Genomic DNA, 12,610 nt, shown 5'->3' with positions numbered 1-12,610 from the left:
TTATTCATTCTTAGTTACCCTCTGGTCGTTTTGACCTAATATTCCCGAAACATTCATCTGTATACACACAAGCAGGGCCTTGCTGATATGTTTAATCTCTGACGTACAAGGCAGGCTCTGCCAGTCGCCTAATTAGGCGCCGCATGCATTTCACAGTGCAGATTTGCATCCTTCATGCGGGCAAGAAACCTATATCATGACGGTTTGATTCCACTTTCGCCCTCATTACGTAATTTGAATTTCTGCTCAAAAGTGAAAACAAGGGAATTTGGCCAAACGATGACCTGGTATCATTCTTCCCCGCCCTTAAGGCGGGGAAGTATACGGGAAACGTTAAATTTGTGGCATGTATGTCGACATGTTGGTTTATTTGAAATTTCAAGCCACGCATTTACGGAAACAAAACATACAAATCATGTGCGTCGAATGTTGATGCTATTCTTTTCCAGCAATAAGAGATACTTCAAAATCGTCTTTATGTAGTTAATTGATGCATCTGACCGTTTCTGGTCATTAGCTGACATTATTAAACCATTCATGTGTAATCCGATGTCCTTTTTTCCTCAAGGACTAATTTTCTGATTTTCACGGTGTATACAAAAGAAGAACTGTGCTCCGGAGATCGTAAATAACAGCATAATAAAAATTATGTTCTGAATATGCTTATTCATGAACAACGACGACATCTCAATTTAAATGTAATATGGCTGAGTTCCATATTCTACATACCACACTTTTGTTTGGATGCTCATGTTCACTGGAAATATTTGGAATAGTTATATTCCGTATTTTGAATTAACCCAGTCCCCCGTGTGTGTTTTTTAATCAGTGCACCGCACATAACCACATGTAGTATTTTTCAACCGTTTAATGGAATTCAATGTACAGCCGTAGCTCTGGTCACTCATATATTTTGTGTCCCATAGCTCAAATCTATTTGCGTCTGTACCTGTTCCACTGACCTCGATAATCTGTTGGATGAAGGCACAGCTCTCAACAGCCACAAAGTTAACACCGAAGGCTATGAGGGGTATTTAGGTCATAATCAGTCCCCAGCAGCCACTGCCTCAAGCGATATTGTCTACATAACAGATCAGTTTTATGGCTCCGTCACAGGTGCTCCAAATATTGAAGCAGGGAAAACAAATTTCATAGAATCATTTCAAAAAGCAATATTGATATCCCCGTCACTTTTGGTAACTTTAAATGATGTCTCCATTGCAATTTTTACGGATTTCGATTCGTATGCATTATTTGACTGTCATCAGCGGAATGGTCTTGGTCAGATTGATCCGAATGGACCAGCGGTTTTACTTCTGTTTAGTAGTATGGATGAATTGTCATGTTACATCTTAACAGTATATATATATCAGGCTACTATGCTTGTCGTAAGAGGCGTCGATCCCAATTGCGTGGATCGATGCTCATGATATTAGGCACTGGATTGTCTGGTCCAGACTCGATTATTTACAGAACGCCGTCATGTAGCTGGGATATTGCTGAGTGCGGCGTTAAACGACAAACCAATCAATCATCATCATATGAACTCAAACCAGTCATTGTTACAAGTAAACCACATTCCACAACAGTTACTGACACTGGATAAAAAACAGTATATAGAAAAAACCCAAGTAACTCAACTCATCCTGATCACAATTACTATTCTTTGAAAGAAAGAAATATAAAAAAAAACTGACCAAAAAACGTAAAACAAGAGACGAGGAATCTCCGTTATTGATTAGTCCCGGTATTGAAATGTTCTCAAACTACGTGATAATATTTTGAGTATGTGCATCTGTGGTTGTGACAAAAAGACCTTATCCAGTATGACTTTTTTTGCCATATGGAGCCCTTAGTATTTTCATTTACATTATTATAACCAAATGCTAGTTGTAAAAAGAATGTGATCTATTTTTTGAGTATGTGCATCTGCCAATGTTGTTGGCAGTTTTGATACTATTTCCACATGTTTACATTTGTGCCAGAAATTGCTTCCATTTCCTTCGATCTACTTTTTAAATAAAGATCCACGTAAGAATAGGTCTTCAGCAACCTATGCTTGCCGTAAGAGGCGACGAACAGGATTGGGTAGTCAGGCTCGCCGATTTGGTCGATGCATAACATCATATTCCAATTGCGTAGTTCGATGCTCTTGGTGTCAATCACTGGATGATCTGGTCCAGACTGGATTATTTACAGACCTCCGTCATATGGCTGGAATAATGCTGAGTGCGGCGTTAAACAAGAAACTATTTTTAAATAGACCTACCCTATGCAAATGTATCAACTGTATTGCCCAATACTCAAAATAAATAATATTTTTTTCCACAACAGCGTTGTGTTATTTGTGGTTAATATAATTATGCTCCATCATGCCTTTCAGTAACATCATAATTATGCGTTTGTGAGGCATCACATATGGCGGGGAACTTTGATGCTCTGCATCAATGTTTTCTTGTTCAATAATCAAACAGCCAACTCCCCTCCACTGATTTACCCACCTGAACTAGGAATGAAGGCAACCAGTGAAACTGCTTTATCTGTTTCATATTTAGATCTGTCTCCAAAGGGCTGTATGACAAGAGAGCGGACTTCAACTTTCCAATAGTCAACTTTCTCTTTATGTCGAGCAATATTCCAGCTGCTCCTACCTTCAGTGTCTGCATTTCACAACGTTTGAGGTACAATCAAGCATGCTTTTTTTTAAGGTTTCAGAGAGCGTTATACGACCCTTCAGAAGCTGTGTGACCATGTTACAACATTCAAGGCCTCAGTGAAGCTTTCCAAAAGTTTGATGGTGGACACGTGGAGGACATTTCCAAATTTGATGCAACATTGACAACAACTTTGCATTTGCATGCTTTTGACGGTGTCATCGGGGAAGCAGGATATGCTCACTGTTTCACCTGGTGTCATCACTACTGGCCAGTGATTAATAAACACATACAGTCGGAATCGTACAATGGACTCTGCTTTCCGTTGATATTTCTCATGATTTAGTAAATGTTTTTTGTCGTTCTTTTATTTATGGATGCTATGTGCTGCTAATGTGGATTTCGTTTTTGTTTACACTATATGCATGTCCTCAGAAAATGGAAGTACATAACCAAATAAGTTCATATTTTCAACATTCTTCAATGGATAGTAATATTAAATGCATAAATTCATTGTGTTGAGTGTACTTTCTATTATCTCACGAACCGCCGTCATATAGCTGTAATATTGCATGGTGCGGCGTTAAACAACAAACAAAACAAATATTATTTCATGATAATCTGTGGCAACTTTTATTTGATGTCTTACAACGAGCAAATTCTTTGGGTTTTTTCGTTCAGGTATTTTCCAATATGTAATATTTATTTGGGTATGCTAAAAGACGGTCGGTGGTTTGACCTCGCGTGTTGTGACGTGCATAACGTCACTTCAAACAGCTGATCTATGTCGTGGTCGTAAAACATACACGTGGCTTTTGTTTCCAAACAACTAAAAGTTTTATCTATGACCAGAATGTAGTACATAACGATTGTCACGACTTCCATGGTGACTGACGATGAATGAAACAATTTATCGCTTGACTAACCCCGAGTAAATTTGGCTGGGTTTTGTAATGTACATGTAGGTGCATGTGTTAACATGAGTTGTTCATATGTGATTCAAATTATACTAGTATTCCACGACGATAATGAGCATATGGTTGGGTGATTTCGTTGTGATATTTTAACAATTTTTCAGAACAATAAGTGTTTTTTTTACACTACATAACCTATTGATAGTACACTATTTCCTATTAATTTAATATAATTACCTAATACGTCCATGCTAATTGATTAAACATTTTGTTATCGCGTTCTGCAGTGAATTACAATTGCGAATAATCCGCGTATAAGTTGCGACGGATTAATAATTAATAATAATCGACGGATTTCGGAATTTATGTGAAATCTATTTGGTTGTGTAATGGCACTTATTAGGAGGTTTAAGGAGTTGGTTGGTTGGTTGGTTGGTTGGTTAACGCCGCACTCAGCAGTATTCCAGTTATATGACGGCGGTCTGTAAATAATCGAGTCTGGACCAGACAATCCAGTGATTAATATCATGAGCATCGATCCACACAATTGGGATCGATGACATGCATGAACCAAGTCAGCGAGTCTGACCACCCGATCCCGTAAGTCGCCTCTTACGACAAGCATAGTCGCCTTTTATGTCAATTAGATTTCTAATGTAGAACCTCACATTGAAGGCATACACCATGTACACTGTTGCGGGCATGTTCAGAAAAAAACACTTTCTGATGAGATTTGTTAATAAATCCCACATTCTCTCACCAGTACGTTGTATAATATCTAGTCAAACAATATGCCCTGTTGCCCTTCGAACATGTCGACATATGCTCATTAAGAGAGATCCTTAAGAGTCAATATTTAATGCGATTTTAAAATTTGGCCAACGATTTTTTTTAAATTACACGTTAATGATGTTAGTAATTCGTTATGACTTTATGTCATTATATACGGAGTGACCTTTACCTTCAGGGAAATCTCTTGATTTGGTTATCAGGTCAGTTTACTCTTGAACGCAATGCCACTCGCCTTACAGCAAGTGTCTAATTACAGAGTCGGCCTAATTTACACCAGTCTACAATACTTGCTCTCGCTATCATTATGTTATATTCAATCTGTCATACCAAGTAGGAATAAACAGCTATGCAAGTGTTGCTATACCGATCTGAAACAATTAAGCAATTCAATATTTGATATGGACAAATACCTACAAGTAGTTTTATATAAATTGTTGTACATTCTCGATAATTGTGGATACATCAGGCACAAAGACACAAAAAAGTCTATGAAAGATGAATTGGTGCCTTGATATACAAGAAGAACGGATCTTGTTTATTGTAACCAATAGATTTTATTGGCAGTTTTTTGACAGCTTTATAGTCGTTTTCTCTTATTCACGTGCTCATTCGAATTTTCAGCACATTTAGGTACTTATTAATAATGTCTTATAGCAACATTGTTATTTTATAACGATTGGATCTTATAATTGATTGATCTATGCAGAATCATACACATTGTAGGCGCGGTCGGGTAGCCTAGTGGTTAAAGCGTTCGCTCGTCACGCCGAAGACCCGGGTTCGATTCCCGACATGGGTACAATGTGTGAAGCCCATTTCTAGTGTGCCCCGCCGTGACATTGCTGGAATACTGCTAAAAGCGGCGTAAAACCATACTCACTCACTCACTCACTCATACACATTGTAACTTTTTCGATTTTTACCTCGATCAAATGATTGCTAATGAAGGACACTTACATATGACATTACAAATACCCGGTACAGATTATAGCAGCTAAATGGGTCTATGTACCTCTATCTATAATGCTATGTATATCGTCATACAAAACCCAAGGCCAACACCCATTCTTGATCAACTCCTGTTATTCCGGGACAAGCCGAATAGCGACTCGTGCCCCTCTTTGCGACCGGGTTCCGTCTTAGCGCAAACGGGCATACCTAAAACAATTGTCAACTCGTTGCGTAATGGTTCACATATATTTCCCCATATATTATATATATTCCAGATGCAATTTAAAGCTCATCGGGATATGCGGAATTATGCAGTATGATTGAACACATTTAACTGTGTCTTGGTTATATTTTTAGATGCAAGTAATATGTAAAATCAAAAGTTATTTCTGAGGGATTCTTTGACGAAGAACTTGAAATCATACGCGCATTCTGATTGGTTTGTTGTATTTTCGCACATAACATTCATCGATAGGGGGACCAGTCTTCTTGCAGGTTACGGAAAAGGGCGAGTGGTGACGAATGGTCCAACACCCCAACCCACAAAGATTATGTTAAATGGTCGGTCTCATAGTCCCCACGTTGCAGTCATATCAAAACTCAGATTTCTCTCTATTCATACACTTCATGCATACACTGGACCGCCTCCGTGGTCTAGTGGTAGAGCGTCCGCCCGGAGAGCGGAAGGTCCGGGGTTCGATCCCCGGCCGCGTCATACCAAAAAGACGTTAAAAGATGGTACTTGTTGTTACCCTGTCTGGCGCTCGGCATTAAGGGGCTAAAACAAGGACAGGTCGGCTCGGAGTCAGTATACTGTGTCTGAGTGGGGTATTCATGTTAAACTGCGGCATGGTATCTCAGTTAGCTAGCACTATAAATTGGCATCAGTCCGGACTAGTACAAGCAGCCACACAAACCAAACACGTACATGCACGTCGCTATATAAGTGCAATAATCTTGGACGCGACGTAAACCCCATTTCACCTCACCTCATGCATACACTTCATTCATAACATGATTTGTCCCAGCCTGTCCCTTTTGTGTGTGGCGCACATGCAATACCTGTAGTGAAGGAGATATCGATGGGCGAGCCTCAAAACGCAATGTAAGGGAGACAATTCTTGCATCCTTGCAGTTATTCTATGTCTAAATCTGAAATACCTACCTGCCTACCAACCTGTCAACCAGTTAATCCATGTCTAAATCTGAAATACCTACCTGCCTACCAACCTGTCAACCAGTTAATCCATGTCTAAATCTGAAATACCTACCTGCCTACCAACCTGTCAACCAGTTAATCCATGTCTAAATCTGAAATACCTACCTGCCTACCAACCTGTCAACCAGTTAATCCATGTCTAAATCTGAAATACCTACCTGCCTACCAACCTGTCAACCAGTTAATCCACAGTTGTAAGTACTTTTATCAATAGAAATGTGAAAACAGTGAAAATAAGAAGAATAACACCACTATATTACACATTCAATAAAATAATCTTTCTAATGGCAATTGTATATCATTACTACGAAGTAGTTTACAGAAGTATTCTAATTCCAAAAAGTTGAAAAGTTACAGAACTTTTTGTAATCTTCATGATAGCACTGCCCTGTCGCGTAATGTGAAAACTCGCGGATCGATTACTCCTACTCAATTTAAACAGCCAACAGCAATCGTTTTATTTACAATTGTACAAAAGGGTTGTAACTATAAGCTAAGCAAAATCACACACATGACGGATACTCTAAAACACAAGTAACGTATCTAAACTACTAGATTAGAAACCATGATGTAAACAAACTTATAGTAGAGTATTAGCTTCTCCATACATCAAAAGGCTATGGCAGAACGTTTAAGTTTGGAAACTATAGCTCCGACTTCACGATGAGCTGTCTACTGAAGACTATACAGCCCCATGATTAAACCGGTGCATGTCACTATAGCTTTGACTATACAGCCCCCATTTTATAACCCAGTGTATATCAAAATAATGTTTGTACTGGCCATGCCCTCTGTTTATCCTGTTTCAATAATCTGATACATTCATAAACCATAACAAGATAGGCTTTGGTTGCAATATGAATGAAATATCTCAAGTCTATACATCCAATGTACTAAGTGTATTATGGTTTGGTGTTAAGGTGTATGCCAATGTTGTGTCAGTACTAAGTGATTTTATTCTACAACAACCATATAGCAGATCTCATATTGTTTGACACAAGGCTCGCCTGTAACCTGACTGGTATACCAAGTGTCGATACACATCCCACGGTGTTGTGTCATGTTAAGGGAAGGAGAACTACTCCCAGATCTAAGTCGAAGACTTATACTGAAGCAATCACATGAGATATTCAGTATGTCACCGTTGTCCCTATTGAAGCATATTTTGGGACATGTTTCCGAAAGCCTTTATGAATGAGCACTTGGACAGAAACTGCAAGAGACAATGCATATGAAATCTCTGTAACAATAAGTATTTAATGGTACAATACATCCTAAATGTGAACGAAAACGCCCCGTATAATTATTCTGATGCTGACAAGATTCTACACCAAATCGCTTCTTCGGTATAAGGCTGTAGGTACACTAACGTCGAAGGTGTTCCAAGTTGGCAACTAACCTGAGACTAAAAGTATAAAACCTGGACCCTACGTTTACACGTGAGATTTATGTCAGTACGTGTGCTTTGCTTGAGGTGCTTGCTCAAGGTCCATCCCACATTCAAAATATTGCTGTTATCTCGTTGCTGCTTTTCTTGCAGAGAGTGATTCTTTACAGATGTACCATTTGTCTCGGCAATGGGCTAAGGGAAACAAACATCTCATTCGACACCCCCTTCTATATCGTTATGTGTATATCACTTGAACTTTCCATCATCAATGTGATGGAATTTGCCCTAGGTAATGGCAGCTATCTCTGTTTGGCTTGTTTACATAGTGATTTGCAGGGCGCTTCAATTATTCTGTGATGTTGTCACTTCTCACAATGTGATGTATTTTTTATTCGCAATTCATTTATTATAGTTCATGTGTAGTTGCTTGGTATGCAAAAAATGATAATAGTACATTTTTAAGTATTACTCTGTAGAATATTTCCATGCAAAACGCTTGATATTTCACGTAGAATTTCTGTTAAACTCATATCAGAATGCATGCTGCTTGAAGTGTAAGTACTGTTCTTGAACTGTAAATAATGGACATTATTTTAAATGATAGTAATTATTGTTCTCCTATTAATAGAAAGTTAATATTCCACCTCAACGGTTGGTGAGCTGGGAAACATTTACATTAGATAAATGTCAAAAGAGTGCCAGTCACGATCATGCTTCAGTAAGTGAAGATGTGACACCTTCACCATCACTTGATCTCCAGCATCTAACTGAGCCAGTCCACCAGCATCATTTGGGTACTCCAGGTGAGCTCCGTCATTGATGCCCTCTTTACATTCAGTCACGGCATTCTCAAACAACACGATCTGTGTCTGGCTGGAGGCGCTATAGCGGACAACCTGCTGCTGGAATGTTTGGAGTGGTTTGTCATCCTTCCTGTTGTCCTCGACGTGGTACTTGACATGACTTGTGATGTGGTACTCTCCTGCTGCTGGTACTGTGATGGAGCCGTTCTCGTAACTCATTCCATTGTACAGGAGCTTTCTGTCCGAACCATCAGGATTGGCCCAATTCCTCAATGTTGTCAACTGACACCCATGACCTTAATCGATAATAATCGCTGTTCATGACACCAAAAAAGCTATTCATTTGTTGACTGATCGAGGCGCGTTGTTCGTCAGATATTTGGGGATTTGTACAGGTATATGCATAGTCTGAATTTGTCCAGAGACATCCTTGACTATGTCATCGAAACATAACACATAATGCATTACAAAACATCAGCGATGATAGAAATTGTATGATAGAATATCGCATACCCGTAACTACTATGTCAAAGTCAAGGCCAGAGAAATGTGTCACTGGTTTCAGCATGTTCAGAAGCTGCAAATCTGGATGGACGTCCCCAATGCCCTCTTCATCTGAAAGTTGATGGAAAATGTATGTTATTAAAGGATTTATAGTTGGCTAATGTCCCCAAAAGATTATCTATTAACGATATAATCCCAACTATTCCTTCATAACATTTATGCTAGGAACGTTTTATATGCGTGTTACACGCGTTCTTAACGCATGTTAGGGGAATGAATTTCTAGGCAGTAGTGTATATGCTGGGGTGGAATATAGAAACAGTGGGAGCAGATAAAGAAAGTACATCCGTACATTAAGTTTTATTATAGGGATAGTATGAATTTGAATCCCACTTTTTGCAAATATCTGTTTCAACAGCTACATACAATGCCCAGTCCGTGTCCTTATTGCTTTGGAAATTTGGAAATTAGTTGATGACAGGATAAATGTTTAAGAAAGAAGGACCGAGCATGGTTGGCAACGGAATCTTTCTGAAATAATTGTGATACATTTAGCTTGTGATATTCGGTTAAAGCTAAATACTCAATGGAATAAACATCGAATTCGACAACAGGCGTGAACTAGCAATTGCATGTTGATATTTACTGGTAATAGTGTCAAGTTTGCATAAATGATACTCACCAAGCTCTGTGCCTGTGGTCGAAACATCATTCATCAACATGCTTTCGTAGACCTAAACAACAATATACATAAGCAAACTATCTGTCACTGATAAATATATTTTGTGTAATAGGGCATTTAAGTTAAAAATGTTAACTTTGGATGTGTGGATATCGTTGTGGTTGTTGTTTTGGAAGTGGATATGGAAATGAACGAAGACTGTCAAACCAATTTCACCTCACCCTTTTTATTCGTGGGTGGATATGGATAAATGAATGTCCAGTAGTAGTAGTAGTAGTAGTAGTAGTAGTAGTAGTAGTAGTAGTAGTAGTAGTTACCTCATCCAATAATGACTTCCATCTTGATCCTGTGAGAGTCTGGCTCTCAAAGTTTGATGACGAAGTTCGGTGTGTGGCGAGTACTGCAACCACTACGCCAGTGAATATGTTGAGGATGAACAAAATAGAAAGAAGACAGATCCATTTTGTGGCACTTGTGTTCCTCTCAATGGTGCACTTACAATGACAAGCCACTGAAAATAAAATTAACACCATTTCAATAATCATCAGAACTCTCTGCTAAAAGCGTCAACCCAATATGCTTGTATTAAGCATGACTATGAAGGTTTGACAACGTGACAAATAGTTTCCGTGTAAATTGTGTTGATTAAAATCACTTAATCCTGAAGAAATATATTTACGTTTGAATTGATTGTAACTTTTTTTGAAATTGTACGTGGTGCAGGAAAGGGAGGTAGCACTGCAAATGGTGCCACTGTTGCATCGCGCCGGCAGCTTAGCACTTGCCTCACATCGGCTAGACGTCGGAACATATGGGTCAAGTCTATAACGGACCATTAAAGATTGTAATCTTAGCTAGAATAGCTATCATGTGATTAAGCCCAAAACGCTTTTCAATCACGCTAAGATCGTTTTGTACATATGGAAGAAACTGTGGTAATTGTATCGATTATTGTAACTAGGATTTCTCGTCAGGTTGGCCCAGGAATATAAACGAGAGCAGACTTTCAGGAATCAGATTAAGCTATGTATAGCTACCAGGCAGGTGTGGTGGTTTTATCAAAGCAATACAGTGTTTACTCCCATTATTCAGATGTAACAATAGCCAGATGTGACAATAGGCATCTAGTAGAATAGGGAAAATAAGGCCAACACTTGTAAATAGAACATCCAAAACCATACATCTCCAGTACAGCCTTGGTATCAATGAATTTTAAAAACATAACTTCCCAATGACATATTATACAATGTTATGGATGCGCGAAGAGACATGAAGAGACACGAAAGGAAAATAATAGAATGTAAACAAGCTGTTATCATTTTGTTAGGACCACACCATACATACATGTTGTATGTGAAAGAGTGCAAATAAAAGGTGTACACCTTTAAAGCACACTTTTTTAGCATTTTACTCATGAAACATGTACAACCTGGTGATGGAATGTTTGGAGTAGCTTGTCATCCTTACTGTTGTTGTTGACATGGCTTGTGATGTGGTACATTCCCACTGTTGGATGAAGCCGTTTTTGTAACTCAAATAGTTCAATACGATTGTCCTTTTGTCGGGCACTTAGTCTTACTTACATCATACGTGACAGCATTCAGGTATCCGTGTAAATGAACCCGTATCATATGACATGACGTAACTGGACCCGACTGCCAACATTCTTGTGCAGTTACTGTGCACATCGACAGTGGGCCAGGACTTCATCATAGTTATATTAGGGCTGAGGCTCTTTCCCAGCAAGACACTGACATGCAGGAGGCACGCGTTAATAAACCAACTTGCCTGAAAACACTGCACAGAAACACGATTAAGTCAAAAACGCAGCTTATTCCAGTCGTACACCAGGAAGTGTTCTGTGTATGTATTGTCAGAATCAGAATCAGAATCAGTTTATTCTCAGAAACCACAAAAGGTGGTACAAGAGCATATTACAATAAATAATTATGCATATGTACAAAAAGCAGACAAGATGGCAATTAATAACAACATGTGATTACCTAGCATTTTTAATACTAATGGACATTTTTACAATGAATCTCGATAATTTTTTTAGATCCTGCGTGTTTGTTGTTGATAAGAGTTTTACAAATTTTATAATATTTGGCCATTCAGTATAATATGGTGAGAGAAATGTTCGCCTCTCACTTTTAAAATAATTACATCTGAATAAGTAGTGAAATTCATCAGCAATAGATGGGGAATTACATAATTTACAAGTTCTATTTTCCTTGGGAATATTTTTCCATCGACCAGTCTCATTAGGTAAATTATGATTACAGGTTCGAAATCGTAGTATTGGAATTGCTATTCGTTTTGGCAATAGAAGATATTTATCGAGAACCGGAGTGTCCTTTAAATGTTTATAGTATAAGCCTTTAGAACTAGAATTAACGTCACTTCTCCATTTCTGAAAAAAGTGATCTTTAAGTATTTGCTCTACTTCTGACACTAGCCACTTTGTTGTGCAGATTGACGGATTGTTAAATACATAAGATAATCCAATACTGTCTAATATATTCATAACACATCTAACCCAGGGATTTGTTGATGCAATAGTCTTGTTCCCGTTAATTGACAGATATTGATATAACAGCTGTGAAAGTTTATACACTCCAGTTTGGTATGTTAATTTGTGCCAGAAAGATATCATTCGTTTACAAATTATTATTCTTAATGGTAGCCTACCTAATTCGCC

At 38.4% G+C, this 12,610-nt stretch overlaps 1 protein-coding gene across 1 annotated transcript; it reads right to left on the bottom strand.

The window, feature by feature from the left end:
• Positions 1-7,538: 7,538 nt before the first annotated feature.
• On the bottom strand, positions 7,539-11,578 carry LOC124126653. The gene is made up of 5 exons (XM_046490151.2): positions 11,377-11,578; positions 10,227-10,420; positions 9,910-9,961; positions 9,237-9,338; positions 7,539-9,019 (listed from the first exon to the last, which is right to left on the bottom strand). Exons 1-5 carry the CDS (start codon positions 11,408-11,410, stop codon positions 8,592-8,594), a joined length of 810 nt encoding a protein of 269 aa, XP_046346107.1. The 5' UTR covers positions 11,411-11,578; the 3' UTR covers positions 7,539-8,591.
• Between the last annotated feature and the right edge of the window lie 1,032 nt (positions 11,579-12,610).

Source organism: Haliotis rufescens, unplaced genomic scaffold (assembly GCF_023055435.1).
Source record: "Haliotis rufescens isolate VD_foot unplaced genomic scaffold, xgHalRufe1.0.p SCAF_6, whole genome shotgun sequence".
NCBI classification, from domain to species: Eukaryota; Metazoa; Mollusca; class Gastropoda; order Lepetellida; family Haliotidae; genus Haliotis; species Haliotis rufescens.
The sequence above is the reverse complement of the archived record's forward strand: the minus strand, read 5'-3'. Positions and strand labels throughout refer to the sequence as shown.

Bases quoted from the DNA above. Each gene is read 5' to 3' on its own strand.
- LOC124126653 (XM_046490151.2), bottom strand. From the start codon at position 11,410: ATGTACCACATCACAAGCCATGTCAACAACAACA. The intron at 10,421-11,376 runs GTAAGGATGACA...TTTTATTTTCAG, and splicing joins AAGCCATGTCAACAACAACA to TGGCTTGTCATTGTAAGTGC. The intron at 9,339-9,909 runs GTGAGTATCATT...ATCAACTTTCAG, and splicing joins GACCACAGGCACAGAGCTTG to ATGAAGAGGGCATTGGGGAC.